The 11,337-nt window shown below is 38.1% G+C and overlaps 2 protein-coding genes across 3 annotated transcripts in view; both read right to left on the bottom strand.

Moving 5' to 3' along the window:
• Positions 1-5,125: 5,125 nt before the first annotated feature.
• Positions 5,126-7,808, bottom strand: LOC111800341 (NADPH-dependent pterin aldehyde reductase-like). Its single transcript, XM_023683988.1, has 6 exons — positions 7,062-7,808; positions 6,908-6,977; positions 6,636-6,829; positions 5,930-6,088; positions 5,769-5,842; positions 5,126-5,345 (listed from the first exon to the last, which is right to left on the bottom strand). Exons 1-4 carry the CDS (start codon positions 7,272-7,274, stop codon positions 6,080-6,082), a joined length of 486 nt encoding a protein of 161 aa, XP_023539756.1. The 5' UTR covers positions 7,275-7,808; the 3' UTR covers positions 5,126-5,345; positions 5,769-5,842; positions 5,930-6,079.
• LOC111800340 (NADPH-dependent pterin aldehyde reductase-like) overlaps positions 5,132-11,337 on the bottom strand; it is a 9,119-nt gene continuing 2,913 nt past the window's right edge. Inside the window, exons 7-9 of one of the 2 annotated variants that reach the window (XM_023683986.1) lie at positions 5,930-6,088; positions 5,769-5,842; positions 5,132-5,345 (exon numbers count right to left, since the gene is read on the bottom strand). The gene's annotated coding sequence lies outside the window, so the exon portion shown is untranslated. Of the gene's footprint in view, positions 5,346-5,768; positions 5,843-5,929; positions 6,089-10,850; positions 11,166-11,337 lie in introns of those variants that run through there. The other variant, XM_023683987.1, reaches the window with a different exon arrangement.

Here is an 11,337-nt window from a genome sequence, read left to right as displayed (position 1 = left end):
TCTTCACATGGCTCATGACTAGCAGGACATAAACTTCATGATAATCTTTTATATATGGTTCATGCACGTGCACATGAACTCACTAGGTGGGTTTATTAATGTACCCCTAAGCTTGATTATGAGCTAGCATAAGCTCACACGACCAAAAATCAACAAAAAAAAATGAAAATAATATTGTGGTGTATGCATTCGTACACAACATGCTATAGAAGTAATCTATGATCATACGATGTACAACATATAACAACCTAACATATAACAACCTGTTTTTTTATAATTTTCACTCTTAACATTGGTTTATTCCTTAAAAAAGATGCTCTATGACCTTCAAATTCAGCATGTTGTTATTCCATGATACCCTTAATTGATACCCTTAAACATTGGGTTTGGACGGTTACCGTTAACCTACTGTAATATTGGTTTATTCTTTAAAGATGCTCTATGACCTTCACCTTCAAATTCAGCATGTATCATTATTCCACGATACCCTTAATTGATATCCTTAACATTAGGTTTGGACTCTTACACTTAACCTACTAAAGTAGATATAGCCCACCGCTAGTAGATATTGTTCTTTTTGGGCTTTCCACTTCGAGCTTCCCCTCCAAGTTTTAAAACATCTGCTAGGGACTAGAGATTTCCACACTCTTATAAAGGATGCTTCGTTCTTCTCCCCAACCGATGTAGGACCTCACACTTCACTTTTACGAGAAGTCTTCACTTGCTTTCATTTTGTCTTATAAATGATATGAACATTATAACAAGTCTTGAGCTGAAAAGTATTACTTCAAAGTTGATTTCAGATTGTGCACAAGCTTCTTTTTGTTTATATTGTTGTCAATTAGTATCGGATTAAATCTCCTGAAATTTAAGAGTTGATTTAGTTTTTTATTTGTTTACTGGTTTGTTACCATATTTTCTGCCGATTTTGAGGTAGATTTTCTAAATATCTTTTTGTATTCTCTGTATATATATATAGAGCATTATTGCTCTTCATAATATAATCTTCTCATCAACCATTCAATCACTCATTCTTTCACTAACAGTTGGTATCAGAGACGTCTTCTTAAGGGATCTGTGAGATCAAAATGGGAGGAGAATCCAGTTTTTTAGCTGTTTCACCACCTGTCTTCGATGGAGATAATTATCAAATGTGGGCAGTTCATATGGAGACTTATCTAGAGGCTTTGGATCTATGGGAAGCAGCAGAAGAGGATTACGAGGTCCCTCCACTTCCAGCAAATCCTACTGTAGCACCAATCAAAGTACAAAAGGAAAAGAAGACAAGGAAATCAAAGGCAAAAGCTTGCCTATTTGCCGCTGTATCTCAAATGATCTTCATGCGAATAATGTCCCTCAAAACAGCAAAGGAAATCTAGAATTATCTCAAGGCTAAATATGAGGAGATGAGAGGATTCGTGGAATGAAAGTCCTGAATTTGATTAGGGATTTCGAGTTGCAGAAGATAAAGGAGACGGTGTCGGTGAAAGAGTACTCTGACAGACTTCTCAGCATTGCCAACAAGGTGAGATTGCTTGGTTCTATGTTAAATGATTCCAGGATCGTTGAAAAGCTGCTAGTCACTGTTCCAGAGAAGTTTGAAGCCACCATTACTACTCTGGAGAACACCAAAGACCTGTCAAAGATTTCTCTTACAAAACCCTTGAATGCTTTACAAGCACAAGAGCAAAGGTGGTCTCTGAGGCAAGAACGGGTGATTGAAGGTGTCTTACATGTCAAGCATCAAGACAGCAGCAGGTATAAAAACAAGAAAATTTTTAAAAACCAATCGACGAATGGAGATTCATCTGCCAATTATCCAAAGACAAAAGGAGGAGGTTTCAGAAAATCCTATCCACCTTGCCGCCATTGTGAGAAGACAGGTCATCAACCATACAAGTGTTGGAGAAGACCTGACGCCAAATGCTCCAAATGCAATCAACTTGGACATGAAGTTGTGATCTGTAAAGTCAAAGGTCAGGTGAAAGAAGTAGATGCACAAGTAGTTGATCAAGAAGAAGAAGATCAATTGTTTGTGGTCACTTGTTCCTCAGGCAAAGAATCAAGCGAGAGCTGGTTGATTGACGGTGGGTGCACAAATCACATGACATATGACAATGAGTTTTTTGAGGAATTAAGAGACACTGAAGTCAAGAGAGTGAGGATTGGCAATGATGAACACTTGGAAGTCAAGGGAAAAGGCACAGTAGCAGGTACAAAATTTATTCCAGATGTTTTATTTGTACCTAAAATTGCTCAAAATCTCTTAAATGTTGGTCAGTTATTTGATAAAGGCAATAAAGTGTTGTTTGAGAATAAGTCGTGCTTGATCAAAGATGCTAGTGGCAAAGACTTGTTCAATGTCAAAATGAAAGGAAAAGGTTTTGCTCTAAATCCGATGGAGAAAGAGCATATGGCCTTTATATCCAAAACTAGTGTCATTGAGATTTGGCACAAAAGACTTGTAGAAGAACTCGTTGACATTGATGATGACATGCCTCCTTGCCGTGCTTGTAATTTTGGGAAGTAACATAGGCAACCCTTTCCTAAACAGGCATGGAGAGCCTCGAAAAAGCTGCAACTGGTTCATACTAATCTTTGTGGTCCTCAACGAACACCATCATTAAATGGTAATCTTCATTACATTGTTTTTATTGATTTTCTAACAAGAATGTGTTGGATCTTCTTGCTGAAGCAAAAGTTAGAAGTTACGAGTGTATTTTAGAAATTCAAAGCCAGAGTTGAGAATGAAAATGCATGCTTGATTCAGACTATAAGATCAGATAATGGCAAGGAGTACACTTCAGAAACTTTTAACAGGTTTTGTAAATAGGCTGGAATTGAACATCAATTGACAGCACCATACACTCCTCAACAGAATGACGTCAGTGAAAGGAGGAATAGATTCATAATGGAGATGACGAGATGCATGCTTCATGAGAAGGATCTTCCAAAACGTTTTTGGGGAAAAGCAACAAACACGGTTGTGTGCTTGCAAAATCGAATTTCAATCAAAGTTGCAAAGGACCTCACACCATTTGAAGTTTGGTATGGTTACAAACCTTCTTTAAAGTTCCTTAGAGTATTTGAGTGTCTTTGCTTCACTTACATTCCACAGGTCAGGGTGATAAGCTTAACAAAAAGGTAGAAGCTGGCATCTTTGTTGGGTAGAGCACTATACACAAAGCTTACAAAGTTTTTCAACCACACACGAGTCGTGTTATTGTGAGCCAAGATGTTCATTTTGCTGGAAATGAGCAATGGAATTGGGAAGAACTAACGAAGGTGAATCAAATTTCTAATGCACCAAACAATTTAATCTTTGGTAGCATGTTAGAAGAGTCTGAAGATGAACGACTAGAAGAGTCTGAAGATGAACGACAAGATGCTTTGGTTGATGATGCACCTGTCAGAGGAGGAGCTTTCGAGGATCGAGAAAGACAAAACTTGGGAGTTGGTTGATCGACCTCAAAACAGAAGGATAATTGGAGTAAGATGGGTGTTCAGGAAAAAGCTTGGAGTTCACAGCATCTAAATAAGGAGGAGTGTTAAAGATCACGTACTTGTTTAGATTGCTGTCATTTAGTATCTGATTAAATCTCCTTATAGTTAAGAGTTAGATTTAGTTTTGATTTGATTTAATTTTGATTTGATTTAGCTTTTTATTTGTTTACTGGTTTGTTACCAGATTTTCTATTGATTGTTAGGTATATTTTCTAAATATCTTTTTGTATTTTCTGTGTATATATGGAGCTTTCTTGCTCTTCATAATACAATCTTCTCATCAACCATTCAATCACTCATTCTTTCACTAACAAGGACGTTGCATCATCCAACACACCAAGACGAGCGCATTAAAGCCAAGTTGAGGCATAAGGGAGGTTGGAGTGAACGAGGCAACACAATTGTTAAAGACAAGCTCGGAGAGAGCTTGGTAGAGCACCTGGCCATAACCTCAAAGGTTGAGATTTCAATGAGTTTCAACATGTGGCTCTGGATTTAAGTTCATATATATGAAAGTTGAAAGCTCATCAAACTTGGTGTCAATCGAACATCCTACAAACGCTTCACAGGACTGTATGACCGCTAACCAAAATCACGTATACTCCAGAAAGATTAGGAATGCCTCAAAATGTACTGTAGGGGAGGCATGGTGTCAACATTCCACCACCCTTAAGCCATGTGGCACATGCGTGTGTCACAGTGTGAGTGAGCGTTACAAGACAAGCGTCTCAGGCGTCTTCCTTTGAAATGGGTCTTTCAAGTACAGTGTCAAACATCACGGGAGTGCCGACTTTACGCTTTAGCTCATGTGTTAGAGGTTAGTATATGCACCCATTCTTTTGTATAGAGTTCATCAATGACATGACATGGACACGAGAGGGTTCAAGTCCCGATGAGAACCAGAATGGATGGATGTTCGAGATATCCCAATGAGATGAACGACACATGGGTTAGTTCTGTAAACATGTTTGAGCAAGCCAAGAGGGTCGAGTTGTCCCAAGATATGGGAAGACATTACAATGCATGGGCCATATTGTTGGGAACCAAGATGATGACTGAGATGCAACGTTGCACACGAGAGATATTGGCTTAGAGTAGAAGCAAGGTCGAGCCGAATGACTTGGCATACTGTAAGGGCAAGTCGACTAGAGTCACAAACGATTGAACATGCACGCACAGATGGCATGTGTGGCCAAACAAGCTTCAATTCTGCACGAGTTGTATTTGGTTGGCAAAGGAGAACCTTGCCTAAGGTTCAACGAAGCCACGAAGACGGTCGAAGAATGTGAATGGGTGTAAGTTCTCCTTAAGGATTATCATGAGCAAGTCGAGATCATAATGTTGCACGGTTGAAAATGTACAACCATGACACATAGTACAACCTAGGCCTAATGATGGGCTGACATGCTCACAATATCGAAACTAATGGAAAGGAAAGGAACACATAATAATTTGTTAGAGAAGTAACATGAACTAACTAGATATACTCCTTAACGTACCCCCTAGGTCAAATGATGGGCTAGCATTCTCACAAGGTCGAAGCTAATGGAAAGGAAAGGAAACATATAATAATTTTAATACTACTTTCATACTTATCCTGACATAAATTTCTGATGAGACGTACATATATATTCCTAGTTTTTCATTCATATTTTTAATACATGATACATGAAGGTATCTCACATGTCATAAGCTAATCATAATCAAAGTATATGTTTCACAAACTTATTAAGAAAACAATTTAGAAATATAATCTATAAAATTTGGCAATAATGTTCTTTAAGAGATCTTTATTTCTGCAAATTCTTCCTCAAAACACAAGTTCATCACTCAAGCTCCACCTGCACTTGAAAAAAACAATCCACCATCACTTTTAAATCTATCTTCCAAACTCTATTCCATGTTATAATAGTTCCCGTCATTACACTCGCATGTTCTTACATTTAACTTTAATAATGAATCACTTGATGAGTATTTTTTAAATACTCAAGCCACGTGCTACTTCTATTTCAAGTTAAAGCAAAACATTCCTATACGGCTAACGACAACATTGTAACTCGAGACCATGACACATGCATAGGGTAGTCTTTTGTTATGTCGTTTTTAAAGGTGTTTTCAAAATATGCAAGTCCATAATTGTGTTTTAGGATGAAGGTGATCTTTTATGCAAGTTTAAATGAAGTATTTCCGCATTCAACGTTCATGATATGTATACAGTTACAATTTTAAATTAAGTAAAAGTTATTACACATGCTATAATTTACCTCATTCAACCGTGAGAGACGCTCCATTATCCTTAGATGTAAAACTAAGGATCATTGTGCTCGCCTTTACTACCCTGATACATTCATCAACATCTATGCACTTAGACATCGAACACAATAATTTTTCAAGAACAAGAAGTAGTGAAGAACTGATATGTTACCATTCTTCAGGATTTTGGTAGTCAGCTGCTGAATCGCCAAAGCAAAAGGCAAGCATGTCTGTGTTCACAATACCAGGATCAAGTGCTATAATAGCCATTCCTTTAGGCAGCTCCAAAGCTATGGATTTGGTCAAGCCCTCAATTGCCCAGTTAGAGGCACTATAGGGAGAAAACGGTTGGATATGGCCCACGATCAAAATATATCAAAGCAAATAAAAGAAGCAAGAAGAAGAACTTGAGGGGAACGAGCTTTTGGAACAAAGAAACCTTAAGCGCTTAGTTTTTTAATTCTCTTTGTTGGTGTTGTAAAAAGAGCATACGGTATAAGTTAGTAACTTATTCTACTAAGTCTATTGACAATTCTCTTAAGGTTACTCCATAAGTTAGTAACTTATTCTACTAAGTCTACTAACAATTCTCCTAAAGTTACGGTATAAGTTAGTAACTTGTTCTACCAAGTCTACTAACAATTCTACTAAAGTTGCTCTAGTAACTTGTTCGATTAAGTCTACTAATAATTTTCCTAAAGTTTAAGTTAGTAACTTGATTTCCTAAATCTACTAACAATCTCCTACCGTTACTCGATAAGTTAGTAAATTGTGTTAGAGTTAATAACTTGTTCTACTAGCTCACAATTGGATCAGCATAAACTTAGCTTTAAACCCACTTTATACTTCTCAAAAAGCTATAAATTTTGGGTACCTACCATGGGAGCACCATCTCTTCCCCACCTTGAATAGAAGTTAACAATAATTCCTTTTCCTCCTTGGATTATAAGAGGAACGAAATGACGAAGAACATTTGCTGTCCCTTTTACATTCGTATCAATCACACAATCAAACCCATGTTGAGGAATCTCCCAAAACTTGGAGTTTTCATTAATCACACCGGCGTTGTTTACTGAAACAAGAATAGATTTGTACTTAAATATGGGAATGAATTATCAAAATCCCTTTGAAATGGAAGAACATGGAATACCAAGGATATCAGGAACAAGATCTCTTTCCAAGACAGCCTTAAATAGCTCCTCAACGCTACCATTTGAGGCCTACAAAAAGAGTCCAATTTTGAAGGTGAAATAAAACGTGGGTTTATGGAAACAAATGAAAAGGAAAAGGAAAAGGAAACCAACCACGTCGGTGATTTGGAGTAAGTGGGTGTGAGAAGAGGAAGGGGAGAGTGCGGCGAGTTCCTTTTGAAGAGAGTGAAGGGCGTTGGGAGTACGAGCGCAGCCAATGATAGTGTGGCCGCGCTTTGCCAATGATAGCGCTAAAGCTCGCCCCAACCCTCTGCTCACTCCTGTGATCAGAATTGTGAGGGGTTGAAATTCGTCGCGTTTGTCCATATTTGTTCCTCGGAGGTGGTGAAGCGATCGGATTTTTTGATCGATGATATTTGGAAGAGTTTTGTTGTTTATGTTGACAAGGTTGTGAGAAGTTGGGGTTAGAGGCTGTGTTGTGTTATGACCGCTGACAAGTGATTACTTTATAGTTTTAAAAGTTTCAAGGACGGGTGAGACCTAATATTTATGACCGTGATTACTTTAGAGTTTTAAAAGTTTTAATGACAGTGGGACTTAATATTTATGACTGCGATTACTTTAGAGTTTTAAAAGTTTACGGGTTGGACCTAATATTTATGACTGTGATTACTTTAGAGTTTTAAAAGTTTACGAGTTGGACCTAATATTTATGACTGTGATTACTTTTAAAAGTTTTAAAAGTTTCAATAACCATGGGACTTAATATTTATGATTGTGATTACTTCAGAGTTTTAAAAGTTTCAATGACGGCCGGACCTAAAATTTATGACTGTTATTTGAATTTTTTTAGTAAGGTTTGATGTATAATACTTGTTATGATGGGTGGGACCTAATTTGAGCCCTNCACACTTATGACTGTGGGACCTAAACTTCATGATACTCTTTTACATATAGTTCACGTTCGGGCACATGAACTCACGAAGTGGGTTTATTAACAAACCACTAGGACTGAATATGGGGTAGGGTTGGATCATAGTATTTCTCTACACATAGTTTAGGACTGTGAAACCTAATTTTCATGATTGTTTCGTGAGCTCTATCTATTTCACACTATTCACGCATGTGTACATGAACCCACTAGGTGAGTTTATTAATGTACCTATGTACCCTTAGGCCTAACTATGAGCGAGCATAAGCTCACATTGTAATAACTACTATAGCGGTCAACAGAGGAAAAAGTGAGTTGTACAACATTTTAGGGATAGAGAAAAGAAAATAATAATAATCATAATGACAAACGAATAGAAAGGAGGCTGACCCACCTACCCCAATTTCCTTTTAATTTCCGTTGGTGAGAGACCAAGAATTTTAAATTGAACGAAGGGAGGTAAAAGCCAAGTGTTTTATTGGAGTCAAGACAACGCCACGAGAGAGACTACCAACGAAGGAGCTCGCAACGTTAATGTTAAGAATGAGAAATAGAAATAGAATTGGAATCGATGTGTATTCTCATTGATATTCATCAATTTTAAATAGGATACAAGCTAGCCACTAATACCTAAAAATATAAATTAATTAAATATTAAGAATAAAATAAAATATACTATAAATCAAATCGTAAAAAAAGAATATTAAGATATAATATCTAAGATATATTTCATAAATAATATCTTCTCTAAATATTATATCTCAACAGTTAAGAATCCACCATTGCCACCACGGTGCACGTTGGGTAGAAACGCGAGGCCATAAGCTTGCAGGGAACGACCGTTGCTCGTAAACAAAATCATATGGCTAAGGAGGGAAGAAGAAACGTTGACAAGTGACAAAGAAGAGGAGGAGAGTCGTGAGGAGGAAGGAGCTGACCCACTGGATTGACCAACCGTTGGACCAAACCGACCCGCTAGACCGAACCGACCTGCCAAACCGCACCGACCCTACCCGCCTAGTGACCCGAAAGCAAAATTGGCCCGACCCGACCCATTTAGTTGACTCCGACCCACTACCCAAACTTGATTCGAAGGTAAGCATGACACAAGATCAAGAGACCCAATTCTCGCAAATTGTACCGTTTGGACTTGATTTCTACCTCAAATTTCTATGGTTGTGATATCTTTTCTTAATGTAAGACCTAATTGAGAATTTCAAACGAATTGGAAATTCTTGAAGACCCAAAACAAGCTGGGGAACTACAACAAGTAAGTAATCGCATGGAACAAGTTTCTAAGAAATGTTGGTAGGAGTCGGTTTGGAGTATGGGCAACAATCTAGTATCATACTTTGGAGTTGGTTAACATTAGTTTCATGTGTGTTGTGCTTCGATAACGTGTATGATTAAACATTGATTATAGTTAGGGTTATATAGCTTCCGCATACATAAATGTGAAATTCTCTAATAGGCGTTTGGGTTTATGTGCTTCCTAGGATGTCGAGGTAGATTGTTATTTCTTGATTTGCATGATGAGTATGAGGTGTGCCTTGATACTTTGTTCTGCATTGATTTGGGGTTTGGATAGCCCATTATTGCCCATCTGTGAGTTGGATCATTTGCGATGTGCTAGATAGCGTGAATTATGAATTTCATAGATTATGAGTTACTGTCTTTTAGTTGTCCCCTGCAGTGGATATGGGTGGCCATAGTGAGTATACTACTATTGTACCACGTTAGGGGTGCTCAGTGGAGAGAGTCATGACATTTACTGATTTAAACCCGATAAGGGTGTAAGACAAGTAGTTTACTGACCCAGCCCGACGAGGCGTAGTGGTAGGTAGTTACTAATTCTCAGAAACAGGTAGTTGATGTTAGGCACCACTAGGGGAAATCTTCTGATTTTGAGCTCAGTAGGTAGATAGGTATGGAAAATCCAAGTCAATGAGAATCCATAGGGTCTCCTCTTGAGACTGCAGTAGATTTTGTTAGAGACAGCTCTGAGTACATAGCCTAAGATTCCGAGAATAGGATTAAGTCCGACAAGAGCCTACAAGTTGGTTGCTTACCAAAATCACGTCTACTTCAAAAAAATTAGGAATGCCTCGAAATGTACTGTAGGGGAGGCATGGTGTCAATTCTCCACCACCCTTAGGCCATGTGGCACATGCGTGTGTCAAGTATAGGTGAGCATTGCGAGACAAGCGTCGCAAGCGTCTTCCTTTGAAATGAGTCTTTCAAGTACAGTGTCAAACATCACGGGTGAGCCGACATTGTGCTCCAGCTCATGTGTCGGAGGTTAGTATATGCACTCCCTATTTAGTACAAAGTCCGTGAATGACATGACGTGGATACAGGAGGGTTCAAGTCCCGATGAGAACTAGAATGGATGGATGTTCAAGATATCCCAATGAGATGAGCGACACATGGGTTAGTTCTGTAAACATGTTTGAGCAAGGCAAGAGGGTCGAATTGTCCCGAGATATGGGATGACATCACAATGCATGGGTCATGTTGTTGGGAACCAAGATGATGACTGGGATGACGTTGCACACGAGAGATATTGGCTTAGAGTAGAGGCAAGGTTAAGCCGAATGACTTGGCCTAGTGTAAGGGCAAGTCAACTAGAGTCATAAACGATTGAACATGCACGCACAGATGGCATGTGTGGCCGAACAAGCTTGAATTTTGCACGAGTTGTCTTTGGTTGGCAAAAGAGAACCTTGCCTAAGGTTCAACGAAGCCACGAAGGCGGTCGAAGAAGGTGAATGGGGCGTAAGTTCTCCTTAAGGCTTGTCATGAGCATGTCAAAATAATAATGTTGCACGATTGAAAATATACAACCATGACACATAGTACTTCTCTACACAGACACGGATCAAGTATGTGAACATGAACCAACTAGATAGACTCCTTAACGTACTCCCTAGGCCTAATGATGGGCTAGCATGCTCACAATGTCGAAACTAATGGAAAGGAAAGGAACGTATAATAATTTGTTAGAGAAATAATTCATAATCACATTACATACAACATTATGAGGTCCCACATTAAAAATGTAGTTCAATGAGATGATACACATAATACTACTTTCATACTTATCATGACATAAATTTCTTATGAGACGTACATATATATTCATGGTATTTCATTCATATTTTTAATACATGGTACATGATTATGTCTCACACGGCACAAACATAATCATATTAACATAGCAATCATAATCGAATACCATTTAGAAATATAATCTATAAACTTTGGCAATAATGTTCTTTAAGAAATTCTTTATTTCTGCTCTCAAAACAGAAGTTCATAAGCTCCACCTGCACTTTGAAGAAAACAATCCACCATCACTTCTAAATCTATCTTCCAAACTCTATTCCAGGTTATAATCTACCTATCATACCTATCATGATAGGTTCCGTCATTGCATTCACATGTTTTTGCATTGAACTCTTAATAGTGGGTTACTTACTGAGTATTTCTTTAAATACT

Source organism: Cucurbita pepo, chromosome LG08 (assembly GCF_002806865.2).
Source record: "Cucurbita pepo subsp. pepo cultivar mu-cu-16 chromosome LG08, ASM280686v2, whole genome shotgun sequence".
NCBI classification, from domain to species: domain Eukaryota; kingdom Viridiplantae; phylum Streptophyta; class Magnoliopsida; order Cucurbitales; family Cucurbitaceae; genus Cucurbita; species Cucurbita pepo.
Note: the sequence above shows the minus strand (reverse complement) of the source record. Positions and strands in the feature narration are given on the sequence as shown.

Excerpts from the sequence above, each read along its gene's own strand:
- LOC111800341 (XM_023683988.1), bottom strand. The coding sequence starts at position 7,274 with ATGGACAAACGCGACGAATTTCAACCCCTCACAATTCTGATCACAGGA. Across the intron at positions 6,978-7,061 it reads TACTCCAAATCACCGACGTG|GCCTCAAATGGTAGCGTTGA; the intron begins GTTGGTTTCCTT and ends CTCTTTTTGTAG. Across the intron at positions 6,830-6,907 it reads TCTTGTTCCTGATATCCTTG|TAAACAACGCCGGTGTGATT; the intron begins GTATTCCATGTT and ends TTCTTGTTTCAG.